Consider the following 14,299-nt stretch of genomic DNA (forward strand, 5'->3'; position numbering starts at 1 on the left):
AGGGATAGGTTCACAGGAACGTACGGACGGACGCTCATTTTCCCCAGGAACTAAAGGCAGCGTATCGAGTGTCGAGAAATAGTTCTCGTATATTTTACAAGGGATGGCTGTGCTACCTTCCCTCACCTGTCACTCTTGTGACACGGCACGCACAGGCTTAAGCTGGGATACCAGAGTGGGCAAGCTGTGGAGCCAGCTGTGACCCTGCAGAGCACAGCCCCCAGCTTCTGCCTCTGAATCCCACATCTAGGCAGAACCACACTGCAGAGCAGTACAATCCCTCCTTTTTACTCGCTGAAGGTTCACCAGCTACAGTGCAATTTATCAGGGAACTTAAGCTTTAAACATCCCCCATACTGCTTCATAAAGTTGACATAGTAAAGAAGAAAAGTTCAAAATTTAATCGCAGCATTTATTCATAAGACACCTGAAAAGTACTAAAGGAAAGAGACATCTACTACTTACAGAGCAATTCAGAGCATACTAGAGAAATTAGAGGCAGCATAAAAAAGGCCGAGAATCAATCATGATTTTGGACTACTCCCATAAAAATACCACCATAAATGAGAAAAAAAATACATACATATATCTGGACTTGGGGAGTGTTAACTGACTCATAGAAACACAGGAAAACTTTACACCCTTAATAAAAGGACTCAAATATACACATATATATGTCAAATTTACAAAAAATGCATTTGTATGAATAATGCCCCAGTCAAAAAAATGTACTTAGAACTAATGAAATTTCTGATTTCAACAGGGTTCTATGGAAATCCTATAAAATTTAGCACATATTTCTTCTTACAGATTAGCATATTTTACATTACAATGCTCTTTATTTTCTCTAATTCTTCATGCATGATTGATGAAATTGTATTAAGATTATGTATCTACTTTAAATAAATGCACAGAAACACATGGAATTCTAATCCCATCTTTTTCTGAATTCTTTCCTATTGCTACAAGTGAGAAGTTTTGTTAAACGTTAATGTTGTTGGGATTAAAGTGTGAAATTTCTGTTAACTCACATCAAACATGAAGATCCAGAGCTCTACTTTATTTTTCAGATGCACTTTCTGAGTTATGAAATTTCAATTTCAAACTCATAAAATAATTTTTGCATCTTAAAAAGCAGTGGTATTGTTTTGCCTATTTTGCAGTTTGGCATATGCTCATCTATCTAATAGGTTGCTACAGCTGTTGGGTATTTACGAATTCTGCCATACATACTGCCTTGAAGTTTCCCTCATTCCATACCATAATGGCTACATCTGTAAGATGAACATTTAAAAATATATTTTTCCCTCCACGTACCAATCCCTTCATTCTCTTCTGCATGTTCTCATGTTCCAATGTTGCTCATGCTTCTGAGCTGTGTGGGATTTCCTACTCATCAGGGTTGTACCAACACCTTTAGACACAGAGTCACTGACATCTTTTAGACTTTTGCAGGTGCCAGTAGCACAGACCGAAAAAAAACCCAACAAACCCAGGAATTTCTACTGCATGCTGTTACATACTTGTATAGATTACCTACAGGCAACTCTCCCTGGACCAACCAGCTGCTGCAGGTTTTTTTACTTTCACACTCCCTGTGCTAAGGATAGAAGCATGGGACAGGTCTGTGTATGGGAAGAACATTCTGACCCTGAAAACACTACTGATGGTCTAGTTTATACTGAAATAAGAATATATGATAGACCTCATACAGCTTGCTGCACTGATGTATGATTTCTATGGAAATACACAGGAATGGAAAGGCTGCACAGGGCAGTAGAGCTCTGTATGATGCCATCATTTACCACCTGTCTCTGTGTGCAGTGGCACTGGGGCAGAAGGTCGATGACCCAGGCCCAGTTGTCTAGTTTGAGCAAAAGCCGGTACCTTTTAATATTCCCTTCCTCCCTGCCAATAAGTTATACTTAGGACTTAGTTCTAACAGCGTGTCATTCTCTTCTCTCCCTGCCCCCCAGCATAATTCATTTATCTTTCAGATAAAAATAAATAATTTTCACATTAGAAAAAAATACAAATTACTGGAAGCAGGGGATAAATTTATGACATTATGCCTTCATCCCAAATGAATGGAACATTTTAAAACTTTAACAGGACTCATAATTGAAACACTTACATCATATTTTGGCTATAACAGCATGAATGGTTCTGACACAGTAAGTTCTCATTAAGTGACATATGAACGGTGATATTATCTGACTTACTATTTATTCACAGCAAGATATGACATCTTCCTTTCATGATTATATATTGAAAGAATCACAGCCACACAGAAGCCACACAAATAAAACCACTCTGAAAACTGAATTTTCCCTTAGCCACCATCACTCATGTAATTAATATTCTTTTAGCTCTTGCCAAGAGAAACACACAACGATTTACAGTGGCCAAGAGAGAAAGTCTTCCTGCTGGGCTGTGCATTCCCACTCTGCTGTAATCTGTCTTCAAACTGCTAAACCCATTCACACTCACTCTTGTCTACATCACTTACTAATATGATTCTGAAGACTATGTCTGCTTTCCTAAAATTTAAATCTTTTCTTTTTAGAAGTGTAAAGGCAACCATCAGTAAATGTACCAACACAAAGACACCTTGCTGTGGTGGAATCAATGAACTGAAGCATTTGCAAAGCATTTTGTAATCAAAGAAATGCAATTCTTTGACATCCATTTTATTAAATTGGATCACTTCAGGTACAGAAGGAGTAAGTCCAGTGAACCTGAAAGCAGTGTGCCCCAGCAGCCAGGAGGGATAAAATGGTTCTGGGGGGCATTGGGCACAGCATCACCAGCTGGGCAAGGGAGGGGATTGTCCTGCTCTGCTCTGCACTGGAACAGCCTCACCTTGAATATTGTAGTCAGTTTTGGACACCACAATATAAGAAAGATATAAAGTTCCTAGAGAGTATCCAAATGAGGGCCACAAGGAGAAAGAAGGGCCTTCCAGGGAAGAGCAGTTGAGGGCACTGGGTCTGCTCAGCCTGGAGGAGACTGAGGGGAGACCTCACTGCAGTTACAGCTTCCTTGTGAGGGGACAAGAAAGGGCAGGCACTGATCTCTGCTCTGTGGTGACAGTGACAGGATCCAAGGGAATGGCCTGAAGCTGTGTTCAGGGGAGGTTTAGGTTGGGTATCAGGAAAAGATTCTTCACCCAGAGGGTGGTTGAGCGCTGGAACAGGCTTCCCAGGGCAGTGGTGACAGCTCCAGCCTGATAAAGTTCAAGAAGTGTTTGGACAGTGCTCTTGGGCGTGTGGTGTGACTCTTGGGGAAGGGTCTGTGCAGGGCAGGGAGTTGGACTTGATGATCCCTTCCAACTTGTGTGTCCTTTCTAACTCAGCATATTCTCTGATTCTTGGTATCATACTACTGACCTCTGAGTATGATTCTTAGGAAAGCTAAGTGACCACAACTGCAATTTAAGACAACAAACACAAAAAAAAAGGAGATTTAACATATCCAGGTACTTCTATCAGAGCAGATGTACTAATTTTTCAATCACTTGCATAAAAAAAACTCAAAAAGACTCTTCTGTGGTGTTAGAGCACACACAAAATAGATATCCTCAGGTTTTTTCCCTGTCTTATCTTCAGATGTGTCTGATTCCCATTCTTATGATCCCTTCAAGGCCTGCAGGAATCTATCTAAAGCAAGACAAACTCCAATGCATCTACTACAGTAAAATTTCGGGTTACCAATAATATTTTAATAATATATGAACACACAGTTTGTATATTCAAGAACTAAAGGACATAAATAGACCTGTTTGCCTCCAGTAAGATATGAACTGCAGCAAAGAGTCACTGATCTTGGGACAAAACACTAACTTCTTCCCAGGAAATAGAGATACAGGATATTATAATTCATAATCCAAAAAACAAGAAGTCTAAAACACAGCAACTTAATTTTGACACCTAAAGAGTAGAATTTATTTTTATCATATGGGTCTCTTTTATATCCTTCCATGTTTGTAAGCTCTAATGGAGATCCTGCTGCTACAGTGTTGGAAATTAAGGGAGAGAAAAGACCATGTATAAACTATTTACAGTATAAATGACAGTTCTTTTGAAGTTTATTTAGGATTACATGGGTAATATGAACAGTATAGATATGGCTCATAACACTGAGTCTGGGAGAAGAGCTACTCATGTTGTGAAACTACAGCCTGGGAATTTGGAACCTTTTCTCATCTTTTTTCTTTTTCTATTTTTGCCACACTCTTTTGCACCATTTGGAATTGGTTTTGCCCAAATAGACCGTTCAGAAGGGAAGGGCTTTTCATTTCAGCTCATGAGCAAAACCACTAGAATTCATAGAATTCAGACAAGATTTATTACTTTTATGAAGCAAACAAGACACGCCCTGCAGAGTTTTGGGGACACTTTTCTTCAGGCTTTGTACATGCTTAGGCCTGGATTGAAAAGAAATCAATAACATTTTCCACCATCCATACAGCAGTGTCTAGCCAGAATACAATACCCTAAAAGCATTGATCATTTTTGCAACCTTCTACTGAAAAATGCTTTCCTTAAAATAACAAGGGAAATCCTTCACTAGAACAAGTCTATACTATTTATACATGGAATAAACAAGATAATATCCTTGTTAGCATTTGGGAGGAAACAAGATGTTTTAAACCTGCTTATTTTTATTTATATTTACAGAATTACCTACACAAGTCGTACAGAAAATGCAGACGCACTCTGAAGAAAGGGACTTTTAGACTTATTAAGGGGAGTATTCACATTGCAAATTAGTGAAAAATATGCAGCATTTCTTAGGGATTTTCTTTTAGCTGTAGTTTACATGTACTCACACTCAAGGCAGCTGGTCCTGGAGGTCCTGCATCTCCCTGGTTAAAACAGGAGAGGAAGTAAATCAACAATCTCTTTAGTTATACATATTTAATCTCTCGACCTTTTAGAGAATATGCAGCACTGCAGAAATTATTTCAGTACAATCATTAAACATGTTGATTATGAAAATATGTGAGCAAAGTGATATTCTTCTCAGTAATGGCAGACATATACACAGTGCACCACAGGTTAAAGGGAAAAATGTGCCAGGCCTCTGCATAAATGAATCACAGCTTAAAAAAAGCAATCCTTCAAAACACATTTCCATATGTCAAGTTACAAGCTGCAGCTTACATGTACAAGGTGGCTGCTGAAGCCAGTGTGACAGCTCACATATGTAAAGAAATCTGACTGTGTGAATATTCACAGAATTAGGTCACTGAGGTACAAATCACATCTGAGACCTTCAGGTTTAGTTCATGGGAGCAAATTAGTGCAGCCAGAGAGCAATTCAGAACACCAAATTTAGGCTTTTGCTCAGACCTTCTTTTAAAATGCATTGTGATAAAGGGTACTCATCTTTTGCATGTACAGTTAGCCTGTACTCATATTCTTTAACCCTTAAGTTGCACAAATGGCAGCACTGGGTGTTTGCCACACATAGTAATGGCAACATGAGCAAAACTGAAGAATATCATGCACACTCACATAAACATACAACTTAATAGATTTTAAAAAGTACCTTTTCTCCTTTGGGACCAGCCACACCAGGACTACCAGGGTCACCTTTCAGTCCCTGGGCAAAAAGAGAAATGCATATTTGTTGTCATCTGTGAAAAATTCTGGGATGAAACCCTGTAGCACTGTGAAGTAATATACACTAAACAAATAGGCCTTAGAATTCTATCACATTATTAGTGCTATCTCGAAATTCTTTATTTTCATTATTTTGTCAACAGACACATATCTATCAGAGACCACATGTGTCTTCAATACATAGTTAAACATACAGAGCCATTCTACCTTATTGTGCCCCATTATGTTAAGTAGTGAGAGGAAATGCAAAGTTCTTTTGCAGTCTTGCATGGCCAAAAATGATAAAATAGAATATCAGAGAGGGTGCTACTACATTCACTTGAACTCTGCTAAAATTGGGAAAGAGGCAGAGGTGGACAGAGAACTGCAGATTTTATGTTTCAAGTAGCAGTGCTGAACTGATGAGCTCCAGGAAAGTACAGCTCAGAACTGCTGCACATCTTCCAACACTCTCATTCTCATTGTGTTCACAAAGGCAATTAGAGAAATAACTGATTTCCTTCATACCTCCTTCTTTAGTTCTGCCTCCAACAGGACAAGCAGTTAGTGCTGCCCAGCCTTACACCTTGCATACACAGCCATTTCACACTCCCAGGGTCAGAGTGGTTTGGGTTGGGAGGGACTTCTCAAGATTACCTGGTTCCACTTCCCAGGCAGCAAACAGGGACATTGGCAACTGGATCAGGCTGCTCAGAGCCCTACCCAACCCACTCATTAATGTTTCCAGGGATCTACAGCCTCTCTGAGAAACCTTTTGCAGTGTTCACCATTTTCACTGTAAACTGTTTCCTACTTACGCCTAGTCTGAATCTACCCTCTACAATATCTCATATACAACTCTTCCACTAAGAAGTTGTCACCAGAAGCACCCAAAAAATCCCCACAAAATATCTTTAGTACCCAGCACGCAATCTTTGTTGTCTTCTCCTTGCTGCAGAACAAATGGGAAAATGAGGGATTTCAAAATAAGCCCAGCAAATTCAAGCAATTCTACAGCAATGAATGAACTTAATTATCATGCTGTACCATGCTACCAGGAATTCATTTTTATTTAAGCTAAGAGATTTGTCTTGTGCCTTCCCTCTGACTACTGCTTTAGTGGCATGAGAAACTGTGTATATTGAAAGTCAGAGACACCTCTACAAATTCAAAGATTTTACTTAGAAATGAAATGGTAACAATGGAGGCAATACAAGACCAAATCATAATAAGATGCTCCGCAAGTAGACTACCATCTTTATTATTCTGGAGGTTAAATAGGTCAAATGTAGAAAAAAGTCATTTACATCTGAATTAGGGTTTACAAACTAAAGTTCTTCCCAGCTCCCTTTTTGTCCTTGCAAACTCTCTTCCTCAGTTTGCAATTATTAGGAAGATAGAGACAACTGGCACGAAAATGGTAACTAACATCTGTGCCTTGGTGGGTACAGAAACATGAAATCAATGAATGTTCTAAATACTGCGTATTTGTGCAACTTCACTTCCTGCTAAAATTACATTAATTCACCATCTGGAAGGAACATCATTTAGAACTATATGAGCATTTAAGTACCCACTTTGGATTAAATTTGTGGTTGTTGTAAATACCCCTGATTTAGCTTTGATTTGTTCTTTATTAAGCTTGCCAAATATGTAATAGTTAAATCAGAAGTAGTTTTGCTGTTTGAACTTAAAAAAATGTAATAGGCAGATGGATTCAAAAACCAAGCCAAAAAATTGCTTTCTTTTTACAATCTGCATATTTATGACATAGCTTTAATATTGTCTCCATTTGCTACATTTTACTTTCAACGTCCTTCTGAAAGAATGCATAAAACACAACCAATCCATATATTTAAAGCCATTTAAGGGATTTTTCAGGTATGCAAACTGTATGGATTTGGTTCAAAATCAATACTAGCAAATCTGCCATGGAACAATAGTTACGAGTTTAGGAATTAGCTCTTAGGCTGTATGTTTACAGAAGATAACAGATAAGGCTAAAAAAAATCTGCAACTCACAGATGGTGACATATATCTGTGTGTCTCTACTGAATAGAAAATGCAACTGCAGATGAAAGATGCTGAGCCTGAGCCATGCACTTTCAAACTATGAACCTTATTTTTTCCTAATTGCTGTGTTTAAAGCTTTTTGCAGTGTATCTGCAAGAGCACCTTAGTGAGGTGTGCAGTCTGTCAGCTACTGCAGAGATAATGACCTCAAACAAATACAATCGACCTCAAATAAAAAGGACAAGGGCAAACTACATGTTTTACAGGAAACCTTACAGTGTTTGAAGGAGGATTTTAAAGGACCCAGTGTTATAGGCCCATTATAAGTATTTCTGGTTTGCCTAGACATTATAAATGCATTTTAAAATATTATAGACTTAGTAAGTTCCAGACATAGTGAATGCTTGCAAAAAACCACATCTGGGAATGCACCATGCCTATTCTTCCCTTCAGTCACCCTTTTGAAGCTGCTGAGAGGTTTAGCTGCTGGCTCACGGTCTCTGAAATGCCATAAGAAGAAAGAACTCCTGTGCCAAGTCAAATCTGCAGCCCCTTTAACACAGTACAGTAGGGTATCCTGTCTCTGGCAGAGGCCAGAACAGGATGCTTCAGTAAAATGAATGTGGTTATCTAAACAGATACAATTTGGATGATTTTAGATCAAGGCTTAAGTTAGAAAAGCTCATTTTCTGCAATGTGTTAGGAGAACAAGATCAGTTTTAAAAACAAACAAATTTCTATTGATCTAAGGGGTCTATTGACCCCTTAAGTTAGAAAAGCTCATTTTCTGCAATATTTTTGGAGAACAAGGTCAGTTTTAAAAACAAACAAATTTCTAGTGATCTAAAGGGGTTACCAGATTTGCCAGACATTTAGGAACAGATTAAAAATTCCTCCTATAACAGAGAGTTAATTAATTGGGTATTGAATTCTACCCCAGTCTAATTCTAGCTTTTTGGGACCGATATAATAATATACATTTATGAGTTCATGAACAGTCTACAGCTGAAACATTTTATCCTCTGAAAGGACTGCAGCTTGGTCTTTTTACAGGTCATGATAAATTTACATTATGGTTCCTTTATGAAGCAGGAAACCAAAATGTAAAGCAAGCATTAGAATGTATATATACAAGGCCAATTCAAAGCTAATAAGATAACAATACTGGAAATAGCAAAATGAGAAATGTTCTAAATACATATATAAAATAAGACTGATAAATATAAGGCAATTTCCAACCAACAGAGAAATTACTGGGACAAGTATATCACAAATATCTGTAAGGGTGTGAGTTGGGGTCAATAAGGGAAAGATTAAATTAGAGGCAGTGTTTTTGTTTGGAGAGGATGACAATGGTACTTCTTCTGGTGGAATGAATGAAAAACTGATAAAACAGGTAAAATGTATCACCAGCTGACATCAGGTACTTTTCTCAATGAAAAATTGCAAAGATCAGCTGGACCCCAACTAGAGGACTCCAGCAGCTCCTTGCAGGAGCCAAATGTTGCCTACTGGAATTGCACCTATTTGTACAGCATAAACTGTGCTGCACACATGTGGCAATGGAAAATGCAGTCAGACTGCAATCATATATTCAGGAGATCTGGTTTTCAACTCTAAAGATACCTTTTGGGGAAAATATAATTTGTTATTTGCAATCCCGTGGCCTTCATTAGAGTTCAACGTCACATCAGGGGGAAATCTCCTAGAACAATACATATTATCTAATGTACTGGAAATACAGTACAAAACCCAACAATTTAACAACAATGTGAACCCCATTATTACAGATCAGATCAGTTATCTCTACTGAGTAACAGAGCTTGGGAATACTCTAAGAGCAGAACTACATTTCCTGCACAGACCAGCCTTAAAATCTAAGTTAACAACATCTTCAAAGTCAGGTGTACAATGCCAACCTGGATATGCTGGGATAACTTTTCTAATTTAGCAAAGTGTTTTCATAGCTCCAAACAATGTACTTTTTTTCAGTTTATGTCTCAGGTATTTAAAATACTGACACTGCTCTCTTCTCAATGGAATTCCAAAACTTCAAAGTGATATATTACTAGAATTCACTGGACCCTAAATTAAATCTACTATCTTCTAACACTTTTGTTCCTAGCAGAATTCTCAGACTCTAGATATAAACAAAAATCATAACCAACTTCGCATTTTTAAACAATAGGACAATTCTCTTCCTATTCAGGTATTTCCTTGCAATGCTAACACTAAGAGAGTTCAAGATTAAACAGACAGGTCCTGAGGGTGTGAAGGTAGACAACTATTGCTATTACAACAAGATGCAGAATCCCTTTAAAAATTACCATACTTCTGATAACCTTTTCCCACAAGCATAAAAATTAAAAAGGTCTTTTATGTTTTCCATCTTTCCATTGAAAACCTGGGATTCTTTTATTGCTTATTGAACTTAAGAGCTTCATCTTTTGACATCAGGTATGTAAAGAATAAATTTTATGTCGGAAAGTTTTAGAGAAGTCACTTATGGTATTACCTCCCCCAGCAAGAGAAATAAAAATAATCAGTTAAGCACTTGCTTTAATACATATACTAGACTTTAATTTTAGATTTAACTTTTTTTTTCCCCACTTACAAGAAAGACACTATTCCTCTACCAGCTATGCATGACACATGCTGACAGATATGATAAAACTTGCTGTTTTAACTTACTTTTGCTGAAGGATTTAATTTATGTCAGAAAATAGTAATTGGCAGTATCCCATGGCATTCATTCCTACCTGCACCAGTGATCAAGGAAACAACATGACTCAAAAAAAGTCTAAAAGTTTCTGTGATAAAGATCTTCTTTTCACTTCAGATCAACAGGCTCTGTTATATGGATATAACAGAGAACATATTCCACAAATAGCTTCATGGATATCTATATTGCAAATTTGTCCTTATTCCACACAGGCTATGTGTGTTTTTAAATTTTTTTCCAGATAGTGTCTCTATGAAGCTTCATTTGTTACAGTGTATAGCATTAATAGAGAATCACGGAATCATTAGGGTTTGAAAAGACTTCCAAGATCATCAAGTGCAACCTTTCACTGACAACCACCTTGTCAACTAGACCAGACAACTCATAACTCCTCAGTTATAAAAGCAGACAAGTCACACACCCAACTGTAAAACAAAATATCCACAAGAATGGTGAAGGGAAACAACATCTTAAAAAAATTACAGGATTTTAGTGGCAGCAATGTGTCACCTGAGTGTAATGCCAAGTGGCTAAAAGAGTCTCAAGGGATGAAAGAGATACTATTCAATCAAACTGGCTTTTCAATCTATGAAAGAAAATACCTGCTTAGAGACATGGACATGTACTACAGGAGGACTCTATTAGTAATATATTAAGTTATTTATAGCTACTCCTTAGGAAACTAAAAACAATGGCAACCACAGTCGTAGTATTTATAGCAAGTATTCATGTTGTCAGATGGATTTTGAATAATGTCCCAGGCTGGGACACAGCATTGTAGAACTTGGCTCAGATTACTGGAGAGATAAACTGGGAGATGTGCAGAACATTCAGATATATTCACAGTTCCCGCCTTGAAACCTGGTTCTCAATGAGATTAACTGAGCCAGTTAGCTCGAGTGAGAGAAGAGGAAATTAAAACTTTCTAGGTATTTCATCACTACAGCCTAGACTCCAAACCAGGTCTGGCTTCCCCTCTGTCTTTCTAGCAAGAACTTTCTGTACAGCTAAGAAAACACAACTTAGCAACAGCAAGCAAAAGTTTTCTGTGACACCTACTTTTCTGATTTTGATTAAAATACATTCAAATATGTTTCTACCATTTGTTCAAGAAAAAATTTTCAGTCATCATCTTCAAGTTCTTTAGAGGATGGAAACCCTCACTCCCCCAGGCAGAGACAACACCTGCCAGAAGGCAGTGCCTCTAGCTTTAAGTGTTTTCAGGCTGCTTTTATACAGCACTGCAGATTATACCAATGTAAGCAGATTAACTTGATTATTGCAGAAATATCAGATGTTACATTTCTGCTTGCAGAGCAAGTTAGAGAGACACTTAGAAAGTAAGAGTTAATGATACATAGACCTGTAATTTTAAAGACTGATATCTCTATGCAGAGTGATAACTGAATTCAAAGCATCTTATGTAAGCATTACTAAGAGAGAATTATGTGTGGTTTCAAACAATACAATGTTGTACTGCCATATGCAGTTTTACTTCAGTTTTAATGTTTTAATGACAGTTTCCATAATAATAATCTACCATTTACTGACACATTGCAACAGTTCAGTAAATATTAAAAAATATGAATGTTCACTATTTTTCACTTTCATAGTACCACTATGTTAAATATGCCCTAGAGTTAATTAGATCCTTGGTATACCTTACTCTTCCTAAAAGGTTGATGGAACAAGATCTCATGTAGTAAAGAAGATCATGTAAGACCAACACAGAAATGTCACCAGAGCTATGGAAAGAAACACAGATGTGTTTTTTCCATGCTGTCAGCATATATGTATGTATGAGAGAAGGATATGGTTCACCTTTAAAGACAGACAGGCTACAAGAGAATACCTCTACAAATACTTAAATGCAGTTTCAGCTTAGCACACAGTGCATGTTGTCACATGAAGGACATCCACTTAAAAATAGCCTGATTTACCCAGCATTAAATTATAATTACCTAAAACAGGAAAAATATTTTTATGGTTACAGTGTGCATGGAAAGTCAGGTGATGTAAAAAGTGTCATAATTTCATAGCCTGTGTTACTGCATTTTCAGTACCCCCAGCTAGACTGCCATAGTATTTTTGTGTTAAATGCCGACCCTTTAATTCCTTTGGAAAAGCTGCTTAAAAAAGTATTACTGAATGTTTTTTCCAACTCCTGTATCTGGATTCTACCCTTAATGTCAGTCATTCCCCATCTGGCAGGTGCTCTCTGCCTTCAACAGCAATGCTTTGCACCTGTAGAGCCAAGATCATCCAGCATTAAAACCTAAAGCCAGGGTTTATACCCCCATCAAGGTCAAGAGGGAGCAGAGCAGGAAGAGGGTATAAAGCACACTTCATCAACAGGAATACCCAATTTCTAAATCCATCACTCTACCTACATAAAGTCTGAATTGCATTTCTTACCCACCCATCCAGAAGTTTGTGACTTGACTGTTTCACTATTGTTCCATTTACCTCTGCTCCAGGAAGGCCTTCTGGTCCTGGTTCTCCTTTATCTCCTTTTTCACCCTAAAAGAAATAATATTTATTTTATTATATATACTCATGACACATAATAACCCACAATACTTTTAACAGCAAAAATATTTTACCATTCTGGTCTGTTCTACATGTATATTTCTGGATGCACAAGCAAATCTATTCCTCACATTCCAAAAGAAATTCTTTCCAAATAAATGTCCCTAAAAAATGTCTAGCACTCTGATAGGTACAGTTCTCTGTACTTCATCGTGTCATTGAACATCCAAAAAGACTCACCACAGAAGAACATTCTTGTTTCTTGTTGTTTTTCAGAAAGATGGTGGTGAAACAAAAATTTACACAAGGAAACAGTTTAGTTTTTGAAAATCATAATCTTAATATTGCATTATTTTTTTTCATTCTGAGATGCAGTTTTCTTATCAGATGCTTAAAGTAAGTGTTTATTTACAAAGTCCTCAATATTATTATTTTTCTTTGACCCATCTGGTATATGGCTCACTATTTGCATATGAAAAATGGAAAAAACTTTTGTTGTGAAAATTTTCTTACAAGTATGAATATGAACAACATGATTAATCAAAAGAAACAAAAATGGTGGGAAGGTTCCTTCAGAATTGACTATAGCTGGTTCCTGAGTTTGCTCATGAAACACTGACTACAAAACACAATAATCTTTTTAGAATACATGAAAAAATTCAGTTCCATATTAACTCTAACAGCCATACTATCCTAGTTAAGACATATTTTATCAAAATGAATAAAATACACCTGCTAAAGAAGGATAATTTAAGAGAAAATACCTCCCAGAAGCAACAAGCTTGAAGAGCTCTACAATTGAATCTCTGACCCTCAAATGAAGCTTGCCAAATCAAAATAAGTAACCATAAAGTAACATAATTCTGATGGAAGTGCAAGGACTGACAGAGTCCAAGCTCTTCACATAAACCAAAGAAATCAAAGAGCTCTTCACCAAATTTCCATTATCTCCAGGGGACTACATTTGCCTGAGCAGAACCTATTCGTTATATCAGCATCATCTTCCTAACTCTGTTAGGTAAATGGCATTTAGCTGAGATCATTCAGCTAACTGCATTTGTGACACAGCCCTGATTCAGACCTATTTCTCCCATGGCAATGACAGAGGGCTTTTCATCTAATAATCAGTTTTGCAAAATGAGTGTATGAGCTTTGTTGAACAACTGAAGCCTACTAACAAATTAGCAGCAGCAAACTGTGAATTTAATAATCCCACTCCCAAGATGGCTTTGCTGATTCATTTTTTCCATTTTAATACATCTTGTTGATAAGAAACTTAATGCTACACGATATTTTGAATCATACAGCTAAGGTTTTCCCTCAAGTATTCCCTTTCTTACTGGTGGAAAAAAACCTCCACCACATAAATCTGTGCATTTACTGCAAAGTTCAAATGACACCAAACAGTTATAGGAATTTAACACTTATT

At 37.2% G+C, this 14,299-nt stretch overlaps 1 protein-coding gene across 5 annotated transcripts in view; it reads right to left on the bottom strand.

Moving 5' to 3' along the window:
• COL19A1 (collagen type XIX alpha 1 chain) overlaps positions 1-14,299 on the bottom strand; it is a 185,041-nt gene that overhangs the window by 83,341 nt on the left and 87,401 nt on the right. For all 5 annotated transcript variants that reach the window (XM_074538452.1, XM_074538449.1, XM_074538450.1 and 2 more), the window contains 3 exons: positions 12,808-12,861; positions 5,554-5,607; positions 4,832-4,867 (listed from right to left, as the gene is read on the bottom strand). In XM_074538452.1, the coding sequence (XP_074394553.1) occupies positions 4,832-4,867; positions 5,554-5,607; positions 12,808-12,861 (144 nt within the window). The remainder of the gene's footprint in view (positions 1-4,831; positions 4,868-5,553; positions 5,608-12,807; positions 12,862-14,299) is intronic.

This window comes from Zonotrichia albicollis, chromosome 3, assembly GCF_047830755.1.
Source record: "Zonotrichia albicollis isolate bZonAlb1 chromosome 3, bZonAlb1.hap1, whole genome shotgun sequence".
In the NCBI taxonomy this organism is placed as follows: Eukaryota; Metazoa; Chordata; class Aves; order Passeriformes; family Passerellidae; genus Zonotrichia; species Zonotrichia albicollis.